The sequence below is a fragment of the Sturnira hondurensis genome, unplaced genomic scaffold (assembly GCF_014824575.4).
Source record: "Sturnira hondurensis isolate 20B ecotype Veracruz unplaced genomic scaffold, ASM1482457v3 Scaffold0008321, whole genome shotgun sequence".
Classification (NCBI taxonomy): Eukaryota; Metazoa; Chordata; class Mammalia; order Chiroptera; family Phyllostomidae; genus Sturnira; species Sturnira hondurensis.
The window spans coordinates 29,990-53,859 of NW_028080952.1; the positions used below are offsets into that span (position 1 = coordinate 29,990).

Consider the following 23,870-nt stretch of genomic DNA (forward strand, 5'->3'; position numbering starts at 1 on the left):
AGGAATTGTTTTCATATGTTAAGAGGCATCAATTTTTTTGATTCTTAGAGGAGCACCAAATGAAGAAACTAAAGCAAAACAAACAACAAAAATACATACACATGTTTCATAGAATATGGAAGTATAGTCTGAAAAAGAGATAGCTAATAGAGGAAAGTAATACTGTCTTCAACTTTAGATATTATATTCAATTAAATAAATAATTATGAAGCTATAGCTATGTTCCAGTTAATCTACTAGGCACTGGAAATACAGTGTGAACAGTATAAGCACAATTCCCTATGCTTATAGTCTAGTAATGGGAGAAGATAGACATTAAGTAATAATAATGAAAGTATGTAAAAAAAGAAACAATTTTGTATAAATGAGACAAGATTCTGTACTTGCAGAGAAAAGAAGATAGAAACTTTTAGAAACACGTATCAACTCAATTCAAGGGAGACAAATAATCTGAGTGTTCAACCATGAAGTAGAAAGCTTTGAGTACTAGTTAATATACCAATATTAAGAATAAGGTATGCTATGTTAACTGATGGTGACATACTGATTTAGAGTATTCTGTCCAAGCAAGAGTAAGACTATGTGTTTTCAAGGTCCCTTTTAACTCAAGACGGTATAATTATAAACTTTTAGTTCTGTCATTACTTCAAGTATTATCCTATTAGAGATAAACAGATTTGAAATTATTTATGAATTCTACCTCCCTTCCCAATTTATAGAACATTGCTTTTTCCCTTTATGATTTTGTTTTTATAAAACTGAAATAAGAGAACCATAAAATTGGTGACCTGATTTTATGAGATTCAGCCATGGGTAGTTGCATATGGTCAAAGGATTTGGGGGGGTTATTAAATGTGCAGTCCCAATGATTGACACTTTTTACAAAATTAAAACAAATTCCTGAATGAAGAAGCAAATCAGATTCTTCTCATTTGTCTCTGTGTTTGACTTTTCTGACAGCCTGAACTGACAATAAATGCATAGAACACCTTAAGAAATCTCTGATCGTCATCTTAGTATCTATGACCTACATCATACCAGAAAGGGACATCTTCTGCCAGACTTCCTTCAGGAAATTTCTCACTGCATTGCGGTAAGCACCTGGTTAGGTATCTCTTCATGTGTCATGTCTCCTCTTAATGACACAAACATTGAAGTTCTTAGATTCCTCCTTACTGGGATCCCTGGACTGGAAAAGAGTCACATCTGGATATCCATTCCTTTCTCATCTGTGTACCTTCTTTCTCTCCTGGGAAACTTTATCATTCTCTTTCTTATCAAGACAGAGCCAAGCCTCCATGAACCCATGTACTATTTCCTTTCCATGCTCTCCATCTCGGACCTAGGGTTGTCCCTTTCTTCCTTACCCACCACTTTGGGGCTATTCCTATTCAGTGTCCATGAAATTCATGCAGCTGCCTGCTTTGCGCAAGAGTTCTTTATCCATTTATTCACAGTCACTGAAGCTTCTGTGCTATCTGTAATGGCATTTGACCGATATGTGGCCATCCACAATCCTCTGAGATACAGCACAATCTTAACCAGCTCTCGAGTCATCAGAACAGGGCTCTTACTGACTTCTAAAAATGTTCTTTTGATCCTTCCATTGCCCTTTCTCTTGCAACGGCTGATATACTGTCATCAAAACCTACTCTCACACTCCTACTGTCTTCACCAGGATGTCATGAAGCTGGCATGCTCTGACAACAGAGTCAATGTTGTCTATGGACTCTTTGCTGCACTCTCCACCATCCTGGATTTGTTGTTTATTACTTTTTCCTACATAATGATCTTAAAGACAGTCTTGGGCATTGCAACCCCCAGAGAGCAGCTGAAAGCCCTCAACACCTGCATTTCTCATGTCTGTGCCGTGCTCATCTTCTATGTACCCATGCTGAGTGCAGCAATGCTCCACCGTTTTGCCAGAGAAGTGTCTCCTCTGATCCACATCCTCATGGCTGATGTTTTCCTACTAGTGCCCCCACTGATGAACCCCATTGTGTACTGTATGAAGACCCGTCAAATCCGAGAAAAAGTTATGGGGAAACTTTGCCCAAAAAAAAGTTGATCAAAGGGATGAGAAAGGGAAACCATTGGTAAGTAATGACTTAAATAAACTTTGAGCGTGAAAATGTAGAATGGCCTTGGGTTTCATAATCAGACAGAGCTCATAGAGTGACTGGCTTTTGAAACTCAGTACCCTCACTACCCTGCTGAGCACTGATGGAGACAATCATAGGGTTTTTCAAACTGGTGCCCAACATCTCCTGTCTTGGCTGATCATCAAATATCACTAGGAATACTGTTATTTTACTCTTCTATTCAGCTCCCACAACCATTTTTCAGGTTCTTTAGTACTGTATTTTGCTATGTATAATGCACACCCATGTTTTTGGCCCCAACTTTCAGAAAAAATCTTTTGTTTTAATTTTTTAATTCAACTTTTTATTTATATATAAAACCACTTATCATATTGCAGGGTATTATTTTGCATACAGATATCATTATTGCTTTCTATAGTTACACATTTTTAAATTTTATTTATTTATTTATTTCTAGACACAGGGAAGGGAAAGGGGGAGTGAAACATCAATGTGTGGTTGCCTCTCATGCGTCCCCCTATTGGGGACCTGGCCCACAACCCTGGCATGTGCCCTGACTGGGAATTGAACAGGCAACCCTTTGGTTTGAAACTCATGTTCAATCCACTGAGCTACACCAGCCAGGGCTAGTTACACTTTTAATGCATAAGCATAAATAAAAGAATTAGAAACAATTATATAGATATGGAATCAGTACATTACCTATGTATAATGTGCATCCTTATTTTTCTCTAAAATATTTGGGAAAAAAGTGAGCATTATACAAGGCAAAATGTGGTTTCTCTACTTTTCTGCATGTTTTCTTTATAAATATTAATGTATTTTGATTATTCAAAGTAAAGACAATGTAACATGACTGACTCCCATCTTTTATTATTTGACTTAAAGTCTTCTATATATATTCTGCCAATTTATTTTATTCCCCTTCAAGAAAAATCCCTCCCTGCCAAAATTTAATTATAACTCCTAAGAGGTAAATTCCATATCTTCTTGTCTTTTCAGCGACCTTGCTGCACCTTCCATATTTTTCCTTTTTTTTTCAGTCTCCCTACTAATAGCTACTCTTTCTCAGCCAATAGGCATGTTTGTTTTAAAAGAGAAACATCTTAAGAGTGGCATGCCTTTGCTGCCTCACCTTTCTCAATTCTCATGAATTAATTATTTTAATGTGTTTTAATTTATTTATGTACAGTAATATGTATATACACGTATATCAGTATGCATTCAACATGAATGCATGTTGTTTTTTAAATTATTTTTTTGTTTCTTCTCATTTCTTTTTCATCTGTTTACACCCAGACATGAACAAATCACACTAGCCCTTCAGGCCATTAGTATGAACAGCTAACAATGTTTCTGAAAAGATGCACTACCTGCATTCCAGTCAGGAAAACACCAGACTGGGAAATTCTGCTTATTGCAGGGTGTTTAACAATCCACAGTCAAAATTCCAATAGTTCACCCAGACTCTTGGCAATGGTAGAAACCCTTTTCAAACCTTGTCTCATATTGTGTTTATATTTATATAATCATAGAATGGCATATATATTTGTGGAATTTATGCCATTGAACAATATTTGTATTTCTCTAACAACTCAAGATGTGCAATAATCTTTTTCTTTGGCAAATATGTATGCATTTATATTTCTACTACATGTTTTTTCAATAACCTTAATCATCTTCAATTTTATTAACAATCTCTAATTTTCTCTAAATATACTTTGTTTTAGCTTTCTAATTTCTTAAAACACATTAACTTTTATCTCAATTAAAACATTTAAAAGTAATAATTAGACCCTTTTGAGAATTAACAAGGCTACAAGATAATACAATTAATAATAATATATATTAATATTTCAAAACATACACACACTTCATAATTATTCATATATGTTTAATAATTATGTATATGTACTTCATACATAAAATATTGATATATTAATTGAAAAATTATTTTAGTATATTGGTTGGTTAGTGAAACAGTTTTAAGCAGAAGATATTTTCAAATATAAATTTTCTCTAGAAATAAAGCAATCTATGCAGCTTGCCTTCCATGTATAGCTCTGTTTGCAAGCTTTGGATTAGCAAATGATTTCTGTGTGCTGAAAACATAAAAGCTAGATTTTTGAGTATTCCAATTTTTTAATATTTTGATTAAAGATGTCTAAATTACTTTGAACAAAACACATGCAAAAATTTAACCCTAGCTGGTGTGACTCAGTGGACCGGGTGCCGGCCTGCGAACTGAAAGAAAGGTCGTTGACTGGATTCCCAGTCAGAGCACAAGCCTGGGCTGCAGGCCAGGTCTCCAGCTGGGGACATGGGAGAGGAACCAATTATGTATCTCTCGCATACCAATGTTTCTCTCACTCTCTTTCTTCCTCCATTTCCCTCTCTAAAACTTAATAAATATAATCTTTTTAAAAATCAGAGATAGTGTTCTCTGGAAGCAGATGTTAAGATGGAATCAGTGTGCAAAAAAATTAAATGTGTGAAAGAGAAGGGGAAAATCAGAACTGAGTAAAGGGAGACATGAGGCCATACTTCACAGATAATGAAATATCTCCCAGGCTGAGTGGGGGCTCAAGGTGAAGACTGCTTTATGAAGAAGTTTACACTGATCAGAAAGGGCCAATTACTTATACCACTACTTGCTCACTGATTACCAAGTCACCCGAAGACATTATTTCTTCAAGTGGGAGATGAAAAGTATGTCTTCACATCTGTAAATATGTTTTGTCTCAAAAATTTCTTACTTTAGCTACTCTAAATATGTATACAAAGAAAATAGACTAGAAAAACAATTGCCTGCCTATAATCATAAATGTGTTTAAACTACATCCATTCCGAGTAGAATAAATTTCTTAATAAGAACATTGTTTTACCACACTGCTATACTATAATAAAATATGCATTGATAACATCTCTACATTTTGTTAAAATGTATTTCTACTGTTGAGCTTCTTAGCTGAACTCAAAAGAGCATTCACAAAATAGAGAACAGGCTGACAGTGACCAGAGGGGAGAGGGGAGGGAATTTCAGGGGAAATAGGGGAGGGATTTAGAGGAACAAATATAAAGGATACATGAACAACAACTAAGAAGGGTGGAAATGGGAGGGAGGGGGGATCACAGGGGGTGGGATGGGATGGGAGTAATAGACAGAAAACTGTACTTGAAAAATAATTAAATAAATTTTAAAAAGTGAGACAGAACATGGTAAAAAGTTACAGATAAAAATTCTGGAGTTTAAACATATAATAATGGAAATGAAAAATTCACTAAGGACATTTAATAGAAATTCGAATATACAAAATAAAGAACCAACATACTTAAAGATAGGCTTATTCACATTAACCAGTTTAAATACTAGAGAGAAAAGGCGAGAAAATACCCAAACACTGACTGAATACCACACATGCACATCATACCTCCAGAAAGACAGGAGAGTGAGAAAGGGACAGAGTATTTCAAATCATAATGTACAAAAAATTCCAAAAATTGATGAAAAATGTCAATCTATGAAATTATAAGTCTTAATGAATTTCAGCTAGAACAAACTTAAATATATCTATACCCAAACCTATTTTTGTTTGAATGTCACAAGCTAAAAATAAAGAGGAAGTCTTTAAAGCTGTAAAAAAAAGAGCATTCACAATAAAACCAAGTGTTTTACACCATAAAATCTGAATAGAACAAATGTTTAAAACCTTAAAACTTTACTTTGAGTTATATATTAACATAAATAATTAAACAACTTAAATAACATTGATGTATGGAGTGACATCAGTATCATGATGACAGATGATGTCTCTCATTAGAACACACGAACAAACACGTCTCTGTAGGAATCGTGAGATGCTACACCATATACCAAGGGACCGAGGATGGGTCTCACCCACGTGCACTTTGGATAATACGCAAATAGACTTCAGTACTGGTTCCATAAGAGCCTGTGAACTACCTCCAGCCCCTGTTGACCTTGGTCTGCTAGCTCCTGGGAAACACTGACTGGTATAATGACCCACAGACAAGAGAAGCTTAAATTTCCAGAGGAGAAGTTCCAATACTCTTCCGGATTTTTTTTAAAAGAGCTTAAATGAATGAGAGTAAGAGAAATAGCTTGATTTTCTCTTTACCACCCCCTCCCAAAGCCGTAATTTCTAGGGGTAAGCAAGCCCATCTTAGCCCATGAGTTCTTCCACAAAGGAAAAGAAGATCAGGTGGTAAGTGCTAAGCTTCTGGAGCTGTGCAGGATGCTGCCAAAGAGACTAATTTCTCTTATTGCATCCAGAGTACTAAATAAGAATCTTCCTGACTGGAGAGAGGAAAGAGATCAGGAGAGAGGAAGATTAAATTCTCAGAGGGCATTAAAGGACATTGTATGACTGTGCTGTGAATTTCATCAAGAAGTCATCCCATGTGCCAATAAGAAAGCATCACATATAGATTCCCCAACTGACAACAACAACAAAAAAAAAACTTAAGAAGTGAGACTACATCAAAGCAAAAAGTTTCTGCACAACAAAAGAAACACGTAACATGATGAAAAGGCAGCCTACCTGATGGGTGAGAATATTTGCAAACTACGTATCTGATAAAAACTTAATATCCAACATGCATACAACTCTGTAACAAAAGCCAAACCACCTGACTGCAAAAATGGGCAGAGGAACTGAATAACATTTTTCCAAGAATATATACAAAAGACCAATAGGTACATGAAAAGATGTTCAACATCACCAATCATCAGGGAAATACAAATTGGAAACAATGACAATGACTGTCAACAAGATAGGAGAGAACAGGTGCTAGCAAAGATGTGGGGGGAAGGGAACCATTGTGCACATGTTGTCGGCGGGAGTATAAATTGATGGCGCCACTATGGAAACCAGTAGGGAGGTTTCTCAAATAATTAAAAGTAGAACTCCCATATGACCCAGAGATTCACCTTCTCAGTATATATGTAAAAGGAATAAAATCAGGATGCCAAAGAGACATCTGTGCCCCGGTACTTACTGCGGCATTATTCACAACAGCCAAGATATGGGAAAAACCTAAATGTCTATCAATAGATAAATGATAAAGAATGTGGTCTATATATAAGCAATGACATATTATTCAGCCACGATAAAAAAGGAAATCCTGCCACTTGTGACAACATGAATGGATGTTGAGGGTATTATGCTAAATGAAACAAGTCAGACACAGAAAGACATCACATATATGTGGAATCAAAAAGAAAAAAAACTAAACTTGTAAAAACAGAGTAGAATGAAGAAACGTAATACCAGGGGGAAATGGGGAGATGTTGGTCAAAAGGTACACACCTCCTGTTAGAAGAGCAATTGTTTCTGGAGATCTAATACACACTGTTGTGATTATATAGTCATTAACAATAATGTATTATACACTTTAATGTTCTTAAGAGAGTATTTTTTTCTGAGGATTTTTTGTTTGTATATTCAAATTATTTTCTATTAACCCAAAGCTACTGGCCTCATTCATTCCACAGGCTTTGACATAAGAAGCATCATCAGTAGTTGGCTTAAAGAAAGAGAGAAAGCATCTGGAAGAGGCAGCATTGTCAAATACAACTCACACCACCAATCGAAAGTGGGAGGAGTGAGCTATATCTATCTGTTTCTATACCACTGAATTTTGATTTATCAACAGCGACTCTGCCTGCTGCCTTTGCAGCCCTACTAATATTTTATTGGAAATGGACAAAGAAAGAGAAATGAGGAAAAACACTAGTCATTTATGAGATTTAGAAATGTGTTCAAGTAGGAACCATGCTCCCTGCACGTTTATCTCACAAGCCATTAGATGAAACCACAACAAAAACTTGAAGCACAGAGGGAAGATCTAACAACCCATCCTGGCTCATTTGAATATAGTTACGTACAACACGTGATAAAATGAAAAGTACAGGACAGATTGCAACCTGTTGGGGAATCAACACAATAAGTGCAAGTTAGGGCTATTTTTGGCAAGCTTGAGTCATGGCCACTCTAATTATTTTAATAATGGTGGTTACTGAGAATACATTAAGTATCAGCTATTCTGTTCAGGTGTTTCCTCCAATTGTTAAAATTAATTCTGGAAGAACTCTTGATATAGATCAGGAGTGTCAAACTCGTTTTCACCAGGGACCACATCAGCCTCCCAGTTGCCTTCAAAGGGCTGAATGTAATTTTAGGACTATACAAATGTAACTACTCCTTAACAGTTAAGTGAGAGCTGGGTGCTGCCACTGGGTAGAATCAAGGTGCTGGGCCACATAAAACAAGGTGGAGGGCCGGATTTGGCCCACGGGCCCTGTGTTTGCCGCCCATGATGTACATGCTGGAGTTAAAATGGGTTGATGGACCATTTGAAGGTTTCAAATGGTTCATCATGCCAGTTCCAAGCTGGCATTTTGGATTATGAGTTTCCAAATTATGACCCAGAGCACATGTATACTAGTGAGAAAAACACAAGAAATGAATGGTCAATAGTGATTAAGAAACTTATTATTAACACTGAAGGCCGTCATTCTCCCTAAACACAAACCAAATTACATTAGCAGTTGACTCTCAAACTTATGAGAGTGCCTGATAGTACCAGGGTCCATCTGGAAAAAAAAAAAAGAGGAGAGAGGCTCTCTTTTTAAGATATAAGGAGGTAATCTAAGAGATTAGCTAAGGTATCCTACTTTGCATAGTCACATCATTAGAAAGTATCAGAGATAAGGCTGGAATCAGCTTAATCTTTTATTTGTATTAAAAACCTCTCTCTCTCTCTGTCTCTCTTTCTCTCTCTCTCTTCCCCTCTCTTGCTCTCTGTTTCTCATATCCTGCTCTGCAGGCCTAGCTAGGTCTTTCTCAGTTCCAGAAACTGAAATCTGTAAGTAGAAACATACAAACATCCTTGAGGTATTCCTAGCCCATATACAGCACTGGGGGTTCTCAGCCTCTCGTGACTTCTAAGTTCAGCTAATCATCTTGAGACCTCTTCAGGGAATTCTTAGTCACAACAAAAGGCTTCTGAGGAGAAGCTGCTGGGCTTCTCAAAAACACCCTGTGTTTTAAGCAGAGAATATTTGTGTAGCGGATCTACCACCCATCCTGAGTTCTGACTGAGAAGAAGTGCATTCCAAGCGCCTTTTTCTCCAGTGGCTGGTGGTCAGGTATGTATTAGAAGAATCACCGAGAACAGCCAGGAATACAGAGATAACTGGAGCACATATAACCAGGATCATACACTGAGCTCTCAGTTTAGCTACTTGGCTAAATCCCCACAGCAAGTTAGTGAACAGAGTTTTGAGTGTCAGATAAACTGGGAGTAGGAGACCTGCTGGTCTAGTCCTACTCTGTCCCTGCGTATGATGTTGTAAAAAGTTTTTACTTGGGGTAGTGAATATACAATACAATATATAGATGATGTATTATAAAACTGTATATACCTTAAACCTATATAATTTTATATTAACCAATGTCACTCCAATAAATTCAATTTTTAAAAAGTCATTTTAAACATTTAGTTTAATCCTTGCTGCCTCTCTCTAATCTTTTTTCATCATTCAGAGCAATAGTTCCTTTATCTTTAAAATTGAAATTGCAATCTCTATCTTTCTTACCTTAAATTGTATTAAGATAATTAAATATTAAAATGTATTTGGCAGTGTTTTTTAACAGTCAAACTTTATAATCATATAAGGCCATGATTGTACTTGGGAGTAATTTTGCAAACCGTCATCAACGCAGATGCTGACAACCTTAAATAGCTCTGTTTGCAATTATGTTAAGAGTCAAGAGAGAGTGTTATCAAAATTACTGCTCAGCCTATCGATCCTCTGTTTCTGCCATAAACCCTAGGGTGACATTCCTTTACCTCAGTAAATTGGAGCTGCTGGGAGAATCAAGGGTGCACAATATCATCTAGTGGTGAAGTCAGCTGACACCAATCTGGAAAAATCTGGAGGTGAGTGGCTTAGGGAAGAAAATGTAGAGCCACTGCACTAAAAGTTGTTCTATTTAATCCTTAACTGCATCTCATCTCTTTTTTTATCCATTCATTCATGCATTTATTCAGCAAACTGTATTAGCTTCCAAATCTGTGTGGAGATTTCAAGTAATACAGTAATTCCATCTTCCAGTGCTTGTTCACTTCAACCTCCTACCTGGCATATTTGCTTCTTACTCAGACCCTAAATATAATATGCAAGGAATGTATCTGGAAGAAAGACAATAACAAAAATGGGATACTATGTGTGCAGCTCCTCACTAAACAGACATAATGACCTTTTCCTGTCTGAATGAAATAGATAACTGCTACATGTTTTCTCTACTTCACAAATTCTCTGAAATGGCTCAGTGTGTGATGTGTGGAAACCAGCTTCACTGTAAGCCTGATGGCTGAAAAGCCACACATATATTGAAATTCTTGTTTGTATCTCCCTTTAATTGATGAAAACTTTTCCCTTCTTTGTTATCATTCCTTTCAAAAAGTTTTCGCCATTTTTTCTCTCAATATTACAGAAAGGTTGTATTGTTGCCTATGCCACTGTAAGCACGCTCTCCAAATCTTTAAATATTTCCTTTTCCTCCACAGCCTATATTTTTTCCAAGTCTCCACTTCTCTCCTTCATTTTTTCTCTTTCCTAAATGAGAAATCTCTTTTCCTTTCTCTTTGTATTTATTTCTTGATTCTCCTTTGGAATCATACATCAAGAGGGGTTTGATTGCTATATTAATTATTACATTATTATTATTTGTTTTAATTTGAAGTGTGAATGGTAAAAGCTGGTATGGACTTTTCTACTTTATTTAGCCTTGGTGCTTCAGTGCCCCTCCATCTTAATGAGAAAAAAGGAAGCCTTCTGAAGGAGTACGCTCAACTTCCTATCTCTTTTCTTTAAAATATCCTGACAGCTTTCCCCATGCTATAGATTTCCTCTTAGAGGAAAATTACAAGTAATACACACCTTTATTTACTCCTCCCTACCTACAGATAATTTAAGCCTTTAGAATCTTTCTGCAATCTATTAAATTATCCTTCTGCAATCTATTAAATTATTTCATTGTCGGTAAAATTAAAATTACCGACAATGAAAAATCGACACTGATCTCACCATCATTTAAGTAGAATGCCTTTTAAAAAACTCCATCCTCTGTCCTCTCTTTTTGTAATCAACAGTGGTGACTTGCCTTTAGTGATACTATAGACTACTATTCTCACTCTGTTTCTCTGATTCTATGTTCTCTGTTTCTTTTCTAGTTCAAGTTTTATGTCCTACCCTTATCTAAAATAGCTGCTGGTGTTATGAACCGAGCTCTTCTCTTTCCTTTCCACACTGCATCCACTAGCAATTGTCTCCATATTCATGGGAGATGCTCTGCATCTAAACCCTCACTTAAACCCAAGATCACTACATATAACATGCTCTAGATATGCTCTCTAAGAATTCCTTTTTAAGCTCACATTCAAAATGTTCCAAGCTAAACTCAGTCTCCAAAATAGTTTTCCTCTCTATTGTTACCTATTTTGGTCCATCTAATGTTATGCATATAATGGAGATGCCTATCCAGATGTGTCAAGGTACAAAAATTACAGTTTAGCTTTTTAAAAATTAATTTCTTAAGTGTGTGACTTTTAGTAAGAGAAGTATATGTGATGTAGGACAATAATATAAACTCAGCAGTATATAGGGTTGAATTTCATCCTCCACACTTACTTGCTCTGTAACTACACCCAGGTCACTTCCCATTTTTTGTGCCACCATTTTCTCACCTGTAATGTGCTCTTTACATGAGAATTCATCTTAGAGTGTTTTGAGAGTAGAAAAGTGTAATACACATTAGGCACTTAGTAAAGAGTCAGAAACATAGTAAATAAGTATTAACTATTTTAAGTTCTTTATGCATGTGCTAAAAATATACCTGCCACGCCATATTGACTCATTATATATAGACTCACCATATGTAGACTCATTATACATTAACACACCATATATAGACTCATTCTATTGTGGTTTTCGAGAAATGTGGTTGAATAAAAGTTCCAAGGGTGGAAGTAAAGGAAATTGCAGGTCAGTTAGAAAACAGACAGACCAATTCTTACATGTAATGTTGATCCAAGCTCCAGGGGCACAGCTCACTCTGAAACCCTGAAGATTTCATTTCTTCATTATAAGCTAAAGATCAAAGGCTTTCCCTGCCCATTTCAGGTTTCTCTTTATTTGTGTTTCAGATCTGGTACATACCATCCCCATGTCTACATCTAGCCCCAGTCAAACCATTCCCACATTGGAAACGCATATATCTCCAGATACCTATCAAAACTAAGCCTCAAAGCACCCTTTCCTAGAATTATTTGTTTTCCAGAGACGCTGCTTCTTCGCAGGCATTTCTCAGTTCCAGACTTTAGATTTTCATGCCACCATTTGCCTCTGGAGCCACTGAAGGATTTTATGTAGATTCAGGAAAGGCATCACTGGTCACAGTTACAAGTTGAAGGAGCTCGACATTTCTCAGTGCTTCCTTTGCATTCCCCTGCAGGCTAGGCACTGTGGACCAAAGTACCATCCCCAGCTAAATTATGAATACATCTGAAGGTATATGATATGCACCTGATACTAGTAAACAGTTATGAAAAATAATGTGTAGTACCAGTTTCCCATATGTATGATATAAATTCTGAATGCTTTACTGACTGAATTGGAGATTTTTTTCCAGGGAGAAACACAAGAAAAAATTTCCATCTGAGATGACCTCATTGAACCACTGAGTCCAACACTGGTGGGCATAGTACCACAAAGGTAAATCACATGTTATCCCTTAGCTGTAGAAACTCCCTCTAAAAGTCTGAATAAAGCAGGGACTTCAGTTAATAACAATGTTGGTTCAATGATTGTTACAAATATACAATACAAATGTAGATATCAATAATTAAAGAGACTGGGTTCAGGGAACTCTCTATATTATTTCTCAATGTTTTTGTGAGCCTAAAACAGTTCTTAAAACTATGTATTTAAAAATAAATAAATAAATGCCTTCTAAAGTCCCCTTTCTATATATTAGCTTTTTCTAAAGCCCTCCAGAGAAAAAACTAATATATCAGGTCCCCTGATTGTTTCCCATTTAATTTGCAGACCCATTCTGACCCTCTGGAACCAGGATGCTTAGGTGAGTGATCTATCACTCTTCAGGAATCTTGTTCTACATTGAAGGTTGATGAAGTCCAAGATTGTAAAGCCATGACAATTCTTTATAATAGCAGCCTCCAAAAAGCCACTTTCTTCCTGACAGGCTTCCAAGGTCTTGAAGATCTCCACGGCTGGATCTCTATTCCCTTCTGCTCCATCTATTTGACAGTTATTGTCGGAAACCTCACCATTCTCCATGTCATCCATACTGATGCTACCCTCCATGAACCCATGTACTATTTCTTGGCCATGCTGGCCCTCACAGACTTGGGGCTGTGCCTTTCTACACTACCCACTGTGCTGGGCATCTTCTGGTTTGACATCAGAGAGATTGGTATCCCTGCCTGCTTCACTCAGCTCTTCTTCATCCATAGCTTGTCTCTAGTGGAGTCTTCAATTCTATTGTCCATGTCCATTGATCGCTATGTAGCTATCTGCAACCCCTTGCGTTACTCCACAGTCTTGACACCCGCACGTATTGTCAAGATGGGGCTGAGCTCAGTGCTTAGAAGTGCCCTGCTCATTCTCCCCCTGCCATTCCTCCTAAAGCGCTTCCAGTACTGCCGCTCCCATGTGCTGGCCCATGCTTATTGCCTGCACCTGGAGATTATGAAGCTGGCCTGTTCTAGCATCATTGTCAATCACATTTATGGGCTCTTTGTTGTAGCCTGCACCGTGGGTGTGGACTCGCTGCTTATCTTCCTCTCCTATGCCCTTATCCTCCGTACAGTACTAAGCATTGCCTCTCGCCAGGAACGACTTCGGGCCCTCAACACCTGCGTCTCCCATTTGTGTGCGGTACTCCTCTTCTACATCCCCATGATTGGCTTGTCTCTCGTGCACCGCTTTGGTGAGCATCTGCCCCACATTGTTCACCTCCTCATGTCTTACGTGTATCTGCTGGTACCGCCTCTCATGAACCCCATTGTCTACAGCATCAAGACCAAGCAAATCCGCCAACGCATTGCTAAGAAGTTTGAATTTTTTAAATCACTGAGGTGTTTTCAATAGGGTTATGTTAGGATAAAAGGAAGAAGTTTGTAGCATAAGGCTCATAGATAATTTTTGTTTCAGCTGTGTTGTGGCAAAATTACAAACTCCAGTTATCAACAAAAAGTGAATTAACAATGCAACATAATACATGAGTGACCCTAAGAAAATTATCTACCTCTCTGTTCTTTAGTTTCCTCAAATGAGGAATGAGTATGTAAATAATTACAATACCTTTCATGCTGGGATGTTATGAAAGTTAAATGAGATAATTCATGCAAATTTTTAACAATGCCTAACATATATCAATTCTCAACAAATATTTAGACTTTCTGCTGTTTAGCATTTCTGAACTCTTGTTTACCACTAATACTAACATTTGGGATTACTGAGGCATCTTTATTACAGTAATAGAAATAGAGAGACAAAGAGATGTGAAAATAGCATGAAATGTTTGTGAGAACTATACACTGCAGGTACCAGGTAAATATAGATAAGAACAGCTTTATTCACACTGCAAGTATGATGTGCAGGGGGGAAAGTTAACTATTTTCTTTCCAAATCATCTGTCTTCCTCATAATCCTCTACCAATTAATGATCATGAAAAAATGCAATAGCAAAAATAAAAATAATAGTGAACAAACAAACAAGCAAAATATAACCAAAGATGCTGAAATAGAGAACAGGCTGACAGTGACCAGAAAGGACAGGGGAGGGAATTTCAGGGGAAAAGGGAAGGGCTTACAGGAACAAGTATAAAGGACACATGGACAACAACAAGGGGGAATGGAAATGGGAGGGAGGTGGGGAGCACTAGGGGGTTGGGTTGGGATGGGAGTAAAAGACAGAAAACTAACTGTGCTTGAACAACCATTAAGATAAAATTAAAAATAATAATAATGAAAAATGTTTTAAACTGCTCATTTTAACTTCAGTTCTCTCAGTCCTATCCAATAATAGTTCCTACAAATCAGTTTTATTCTCCCTTAATTCTGTGTCTCCTCAAGGAACCATCTTTGTGTATGAGATACTCCCTTATATCTTCTCTCTCTGCCTTTTCTCTCTCAACCTTGCTTCTTTTCTCTACATTTTCCTTGGCTAGAAGACATGGGCTTTTGTTTATCTCTCCCACACATCACATACCATTTTTCCCTTAAGAAGCCTCACAGGTAAATTTAAAGCAGATGGAATTGTCTTCCTTGTAAAAGGATCAAATTCTATGGTCCTTCTAATCAAAGCTGCTAAAAGATTAACCAGTCTCTCTGTTTTTTCAAAGTATGTTTTATTGATTATGCTCTTAAAGCTGTCCCATTTCTTTCTCCCCTTTATCCTCCTCTGTCCTGCACACATCCTCCCATCAGCATTCTCTCTTAGTTCATGTCCATGAGTCTTACATATAAGTTCTTTGGCTTCTCCCGTTCCTATGCTATTTTTAATCTCTCTCTGCCTATCTTATTCCTACTAATTATGCTTCTTATTCCTTGTAACTTTTCCCTCATTTTACTCCCCCCACCAACTGATAACCCTCCATTTGATCTCTATTTCTGTGAATCTGTTCCTGTTCTGGTTATTTGCTTAGTTTGTTTTTTGCATACATTCAGTTGTTGATAGTTATACGTTTGTTGTCATTTTACTATTTATACTTTTGATCTTCTTTTTCTTAGATAAGTCCCTTTAACATTTTGTATAATAAGGGCTTGGTGATGATAAACTCCTTTAACTTGACCTTATCTGGGAAGCACTTTCTTTATCCTTCTAAACGATAGCTTTGCTAAATAGAGTAATCTTGGAGAGGATTATGAGCCTCTGAGAGAACATTAAACATTCTAACATCCAAACATAGTGGTGCCAGAAGGAGAAAAGGAAGACCAAAAATTTGAAAACATATTTGAACAAATAATGAAGGAGAACTCCCCCAATCTGGTGAAGGAAATAAACTTCCAGGAAGTCTAGGAAGCTCAGAGTCTCAAAGAAATTCAACCCAAGAAGGAACACACCAAGACACATCATAATTAAATTACCCAAGATTAGCCCTGGCTGGTGTAGCTCAGTGGATTGAGCTTGGGCCTGTGAACCACACAATTATGGTTTGATTCCTAGTCAGGGCATATGCCTGGGTTGCAGGCCGGTTCCCAGAAGGGGACTCATGGGAGGCAACCATACATTGATATTTCTCTCCTTCTCTCCTTCCCTTCCTCTCTAAAGATAAATAAATAAAAAATCTTTTTAAAAATTACCCAAGATTAAAGATAAGGAGAGAATCTTAAAAGCAGCAAGGGAAAAGGAGAGGGTTATCTACAAAGGAGTCCCCATAAGACTATCACCTGATTTCTCAAAAGAGACCTTGCAGGTAAGAAGGGGCTGGAAAGAAGTATCAAAGTCATGAAAGGCAAGGACCTACATCCAAGATTACTCTATCCAGCAAAGCTTCCATTTAGAATGAAAGGGCAGTCTCTCTGTTTTTATCTTCTCTCTCTCTCTTTGTCTCTCTTTCTTTTTCTCGATAACATCTCACATTCAAACCAATTTTCTGCCGAAACACATCTAACACTGCCTGTTTCTTTTCAGTGCTTGGACTCAGAGCAAAGAAATATTGCTTGTATTGGTTGTAAAGAAATATTACTTGTGAGGAGAAGGAGTATTATTTATGTCATAAAATATTTGTTAAATAGATGAAAAATGATAGAAAGTATAGATAAACAAATGTTATGAGCTAAATAATGGCCTTCCCAAAAGGGTTGAAGTTATAATCCTCAGTACTTCAAAATGTGTTTGGAGGTAAGATCTTTAAAAACACTAAGTTAAAATGAAGGTGATTAAGTTAGAATGAAGCTCTTAGGGTGGGCCCAAATCCAATACAGCTGGTGTCCTTGTAAAGAGAAAAGATACTGATGATACTGATACATAGAGGAAAGGCCATATAAGGACCTAGTGACAAAGTGGCCACCTGCAAGCCAAGGATAAAGGCCTAAGAACAAACCAAGCCTGCTGACACCTTGATCTTGGACTACAACAAGCTACAGAACTATGAGAAAATAAATTTCTGTTGTTAAAGCCACCCACTTCATGGTATTTTTGTTGCTGCAGTCCTAGAAATCTGATACAAGAGATTTTATATTTTGGGATAAATTTCAGGCTAAATGTGAAGATGCCTTTTTAATTATAGAGAAAATAGAAAATTCTGAAATTAGAGTTCAAAATAAATCATAAAAAGGGATATATTAAAATTTCTAAACCTTTGTGCTTGTCAAAAATGACAGTTTTTTAAAGATTTTATTTATTTATCTTTAGAGGGGAAGAGGGAGAGAGAGGGAGAGAAGTATCAATGTACGGTTGCATCTTGTGCATCCCCTTCTGGGAACTGGCCTGCAACCCAGGCAGGTGCCCTGACTGGGAATCGAACCATGATTCTTTGGTTCACAGGCCCGCACTCAGTCCACTGAGCTACACCAGCCAGGGCAAAAAATGACAGTTTTGATTCTGTAAGGATGAGGCCCACAGATCTGAATGTTAACAAGCATCCCAGGTTCTGATCCTAATATCATCTGGGGACTATGATTTGAAAAATACTGCTTCATAATACTCAAATAGGTATACAAGCTCAACCAGAAATTAATAAAATGTGGCCACAAGAGGATGCCCACCACATTTCAAAGTGTCCAGTCAAGTCAATGATTGGAATAATGTCTTATGATTGGATTGAGGACTCTAGAGCAGTGGTCCCTAACCTTTTTGGCACCAGGGACTAGTATTATGTAAGACAATTTTTCTACAGCCCAGGGTCAGGGATGGTTTCAGGATGTGTCAAGCACATTATATTCAAGCTTACCTCCTGGTTCCTAACAGGCCCTAACTGGTACTGATTCATGGCTTGGAGGTTGGGGACCCCTGTTCTGGGGCATTCCTTACTATTTATACTCTTATATTCCCAAAAAGAATCTAATAAGCTAGATACTAATTACCTGGGTAATGATAACACTGAAATGGTCCTTAATTCCTCTGTCTAAAATGTCTTCTCCATCAGGTTTCAGAGTTCAAAAATAGATGATTAACTCTTCATATTCCTGTATTAACATATAAAATTTCTTGGATTTAACTACTCTGCAGGGGCTTATGTTGCCCACAAGTTATGAGAATAGGTTAGTTTCTCTAATTTTCCCCTTGATATCTAGAAAAGTAAGGTTAAGTTTTGAGTAGATCAGAGACAGGAAGAGGAGATAGAGTCAGAGTGTAGCCAGGGGTCAAGAGCATATAGGGTTGCACAGGGTACCAAGAATAAGCATCCATACAATCACAATATTCTAAGAACTTGGCCTGACTTCTTGCATCCTCTTTGGTGATAAGAAAGCCATTAATTTAAAAAGCCCTTTTAAATATTGCATATGGTTATATATATACAACATGTACACCATCACAAATAATATGTTTCATAAACTATACAGTTATGAAACATTACACATAAAGAACTATTAACATCACCCACTCTGCTTTTCTGAATTTGCGCAGGTTGTTTAAAACCTTCTTCAGACATTCCAACTATAACTTCACATATAACATCCTCTGGGATCCCCTTCTAATCATTTCACAAGATCATCCTCTTCTCCTCTTTCCCCTATTCCCAAGGTCTGAGATAATGAAGTTGAGGGAGACAGTCAGATTTGGGACTTGATTAAAGATCCTTAAAAGGTTCTCAATGGGGACCCCAGGAAGGTGCATAAAAATCAGGTCATTAAGCATTCACCCTCTGTCCTTTTTATAACTCCAAAGCCAGAGTCTCTAGTTTTAGCCTTCCTTCTTCCCCCATGTAAGTCCTGGAGCCTCTGGACTCAGTCTTGGTGTGTGAAGGGTCAATATAGCAGGCAGGTATTTGGTGCTGAGCTGTGGAACCAAGAAGAGGCTCAGCCAGAGATTTGGAGAGGGAGAAAAAAGAGAAAGAAGTTTGAGGCACAAGAAAACCTGTAGAGGTTGCCTGCCCAAAGTGGACACTGCTATGGTCAGAGAGAACAGACTTCGTGGGATTCCAGGTCTGGTTTTAGCACTGGCTAAGAAATAAGACAACAGCTTTCTCACATCTGTTCACTGCTTAGCTTTGTTAACCTAAATGTTTCCAAAACTTCAGACTATGCCTTTGAGTTCCAGCTCTGTCACTGATGGCTGCCTGACATTAGGCACATGATCAAATTTTCTAAGCCTCTCTCTCCTCATTTGTGAATTGAGGTAATAATATTAACTTGCAAGTCTTTTCTAAGGTCTCATGCTATTTCTTTTGCAATGTAAATGTTCTGGTATATTGTCTGATAAGTAGTGAATGTTCATTAGAAATTATAGTTTTTTCTCACCACCCTACTTTATCTTCAGGTCAAAAAATTCTCTGCCTTAGTATTTATGAGTTATATTATTAACCACTATGTATTTTGTCTGTCCCTATTAAGCCATTGCTTTTGTGCTCACTACTGCTGTAGACAGTGAATTGTCATCAGTGTGAGAAGAAAGTGTAATCATTTTTTAGTGCCTGGAATCTAGAGAAAAATTAGATCTCAGTTCAAATCCCAATTTGGTCTGACTGTGATGTAAGAAATGTTAACTTTCTCTAAGCTTCTGTTTCCTCATCTAAAATATCATAGTATTAATAGAACTTCATTCATAGAATTGTTTTAAGTAAATAAAACATGAACCAAGCTAGCGACAGTTAAATAAGTAAAACTTAACTCTTATTCATACATTTTAAAAAATTGCTGAGCACATACTGTATACCAGTGCACATTCTAAAACACCGTCTTCGTAGAAATAAGCAAAGCAAAGCCTCTGTGCACTTTGAGCTCATGCTCTAGTGGGGATATAAATTGTAAGTAGGATGATCACTGCTCTAGAAATCAGGAAGCTCTAATCAGCATACAGCCTCTGCCTCGAGACTCCCCTCCTGAGCATTTTTTCACCTGAAGAAGAATGAGCAATACCAGCATCATTGCCTTTTGTTCTGTGGACTCCCGTAGACTCTGCATGATGATCAGCACTGTTCCCATCATTGGTGGAACTTTGGTCTTTCCTTCCACACATTCACATCAGTTGATTCCTAGGCTTCCAGGGAAAGCCAGTTACTGATTAATATAAAAATCAGAGCTTTGATTTCTTACTCCAGCCATCAAGAATAACTTTATAGACAGCCGTTCACATACTCTCCAGTTCTCTTTGAAATTCTGTGAGCTGAGTAGCACTTATGCTCTTATCTGGATTAAGCTAGACTTCAATAGCAGGAAGACCAGAAGAAGGGTGTGTAAAGAATTTGTCAGTGTTTAACTTAACAATTACATGTGGTTGAGAAAGAAAAATAAAGAGAAAGAGGGGGGGGAAGAAAGAAAGAAAGAAAAAAAGAAAAAGAAAGAAAGAAAGCAAGAAAGAAAGAAAAGTAAGGTAAGTGAAGAGAAAGGATGAGAAGTTAAAAGAAAGTTTAAAACGTTGGTGAGAGTCCTGGCAGAAAAGATACATGTGAGGAGATGTATTAATTACACGCACATGTAATTAAAGGCCTTCTCATAAGGGGTAGGCAAAGTTAAGTATAGTCAACAGGAATAGTAAAGGTGCTCAAACCTCTTAGTCTGAAGGAGCAAAACAAAAAGTTTAAAGAAAGTAATTTTTTAAAAAATGATAAGAGGGAGCTAGTGTCCAAAAAGAAAACACCTTTGGAGGAGTCATATAGTTCTAATCATTTTTTGAAAACTTTCTTTCCGGGGACAATCGCTAGCTCTTTCTCAATTCATTTCTTTCAGGAATTTGAAGAGAATTCATCACCCCCTTACCTCCATACACAATGACATTGGGACCCCTGGAAAACAACAGTAGTAGCATTGCTTCCTCCTTCCTGCTGAGTGGCATTCCCGGGCTGGAGCACATGCACATCTGGATCTCCATCCCATTATGTTTCATATATCTGGTTTCCATCCTGGGCAACTGCACAATTGTTTTTATCATTAAAACAGAGCCTTCACTTCATCAACCAATGTACCTCTTCCTGTCCATGCTGGCTCTGACTGACCTGGGTCTGTCTCTTTGTACACTTCCTACAGTGCTGGGCATATTTTGGATTGGGGCACGAGATATTGGTCATAATGCTTGTTTTGCCCAACTCTTTTTTATTCATTGCTTATCCTTCCTGGAGTCCTCTGTGCTACTGTCCATGGCCTTTGACCGCTTTGTGGCCATCTGTCACCCCTTGCGCTATGCTTCCATTCTCACCAATACAGTCATTGGCAGAATTGGCCTAGCTTCCCTGGGCCGCAGTGTAGCACTCATTTTCCCACTGCCTTTTATGCTCAGAAGATTCCCTTACTGTGGCTCACTCGTCCTCTCTCATTCCTATTGTCTCCATCAAGAGGTGATGAAATTGGCCTGTGCAGATATCAAAGCCAACAGCATCTATGGCATGTTTGTCATTGTTTCCACAGTGGGTATAGACTCACTGCTCATTCTCTTCTCCTACGCCCTGATTCTGCGTACCGTGCTGTCCATTGCATCCAAGGTGGAGAGATTCAAAGCTCTTAACACCTGTGTGTCCCACATCTGTGCTGTACTCCTCTTCTACTCTCCCATGATTGGCTTGTCCGTCATCCACCGCTTTGGTAAGCAGGCACCTCATCTGGTCCAAGTTATCATGGGCTTTGTGTATCTTTTATTCCCTCCCCTGTTGAACCCTATCATCTACAGTGTGAAGACAAAACAGATCCGAGATCGTGTGACCCATGCCTTTTGTTAATAGCTGGGTCTAGCCCTGGAGGCAATATTTTCTTAAATGTACCATTTCTCCTCTATCCTTGTAACAGGAAGTGTACATAAAATGAAGGAGGTTGCTACTTATGTACGCAACAAATACATACAGGAAATTGTATTATTCATAGTAAAAAGAAGTTGATATAGGAACAATAAAACATGGTCCTGTAGCAGGGGGAAGAGAGTGTCGAGAAAGATTTCTCTGAATTGACAGCCTTAAGGGACATGTAGGAGTTAGGAAGTCAAAGTAAGGAATTACAGTCCAAAGCAACAGCATGTGCAAAGCTGAGGCAGAAGTGTGAGAGAGGAAATACAGTAAGAGAAATATCTGAAGTTATTTTTTGTTGTGATTGTTGATCTCTTGCATATCGAGAAAGAGTAGAGAACATGGGTTGAGGGTTGGGGGACAAATTGAGACACTAGCCATATCAAAAAGGTCACGAGTCAATGAACCAAAAGAGATAATTTCTTAAACCCACTTACCTTTGTATTACAATTGTACCTCCATATTGCCTGAGATTTAAAAAAAAAAAGTATCTGTGAGGAAAACAGACCTAGATAAGATGCTGTCAAGAAAAGCTTTGGGTCCTGGCTGAATAGCTTAGTTGAAGCTTTCCCAGTAGTCCAAAGTTGCAGATTCAATACCCGATCAGGGAACACACAAAAATTAACCAATGAATGTATAAGTGGAAAATGAATTGATTGCTCTCTCTCTCTCTTCCTCTTTCCCCTTCTTCTCTCTCTCTAAAAATCAATGAACAGAATACATAAACAAAATAAGAAAATTTTTGAAAAATCTAGAGGGAAGTATAAGAATGTCATGTTACTGCATAGTTTTAGTGCGGGATCAAGAAAGTGAGTTGCAGAGGGCCAAAGACAAAATCTTCCGCCATGAGATTGATGTGGAGCCAGGCCTCACAAGAAGCTGGTATCTTCCTAGGCTATCTAGCACGCCTGACATTTAACTCTTGGCAGATCACGTCCCCCCACCCCTAATGCTTCACTCTTTCTCTTTCTGCAGTGATGGATACATGTAACCCTTGGGTGTCATTGTGTGGAAGATCCTATATTACTTGTACAGAGAAAATAGAATTAAGTGAAATTTATATGTGAGGGTCATGGGTACTTTATGTCTTAGGTGTCTGTGCACACACAAAACTTCAGAAAAAGCACAAAGCCACTGTAGAGTTGTGCATAAAACTTTATAGCTGGAATCTGTATCTGGACTGTGTATTTGTCCTCATATGAAAGTCATGTTCTCATATAATGAATTAGAGTTATTGTGATATATTGGAAAGTGCATTACACTTGGTGTCAGGTTTGGAAAATTCTACTTTCTAACTCTGTGGCTTAGGAAAATTATTTTCCTTATATAAGCTCTATTTTGTTTTTTAAAACACCTACCAATATCTATCCTACAATGCTCTCTACAAAATTTAAATATATGATATATTGCCATAGCCAGGTGGCTCAGTTGGTTAGCACATCGTTCTGAACACCAAAAGGTTGGGGATTTGATTCCTGGTCAGGTCACATATCTAGGTCATGGGTTCAGTACCCCATCAGGGTGCACACGGGAGGCAACCAATTGATGTTTCTCACATCGATGTTTCTCTCTCTCTCCCTTCCTCTCCCTCTGAAATCAGTAAACATATTAAAATGAATAAATATATGATATATATGAAAGTTTCAAAGGAAAATCTTAGCATCTTTTTCATCTCACAATAAATGTAATTACTTTCATTCCTAAAATAAAATCTAATTCCATAGAATAAAACATACCACTGAGAATGTGTGATTAATAAAAGAGGAATCCCTGAAACAG

At 37.6% G+C, this 23,870-nt stretch overlaps 3 protein-coding genes across 3 annotated transcripts; all 3 read left to right on the plus strand.

Annotated features, from left to right (window-relative positions):
* Positions 1-1,111: 1,111 nt before the first annotated feature.
* On the plus strand, positions 1,112-2,068 carry LOC118992730 (olfactory receptor 51A4-like). The gene has a single exon (XM_037054693.1). The coding sequence runs from the start codon at positions 1,127-1,129 to the stop codon at positions 2,066-2,068; it is 942 nt and encodes a 313-aa protein (XP_036910588.1). The 5' UTR covers positions 1,112-1,126.
* Positions 2,069-13,337: 11,269 nt separating this feature from the next.
* OR51G1 (olfactory receptor family 51 subfamily G member 1) lies at positions 13,338-14,447 on the plus strand. Its single transcript, XM_037054694.1, has one exon. It carries the CDS (start codon positions 13,342-13,344, stop codon positions 14,299-14,301), a length of 960 nt encoding a protein of 319 aa, XP_036910589.1. The 5' UTR covers positions 13,338-13,341; the 3' UTR covers positions 14,302-14,447.
* A 6,642-nt stretch (positions 14,448-21,089) lies between these two features.
* On the plus strand, positions 21,090-22,031 carry OR51G2 (olfactory receptor family 51 subfamily G member 2). Its single transcript, XM_037054695.1, has one exon. It carries the CDS (start codon positions 21,090-21,092, stop codon positions 22,029-22,031), a length of 942 nt encoding a protein of 313 aa, XP_036910590.1.
* The last annotated feature ends 1,839 nt before the right edge of the window (positions 22,032-23,870 follow it).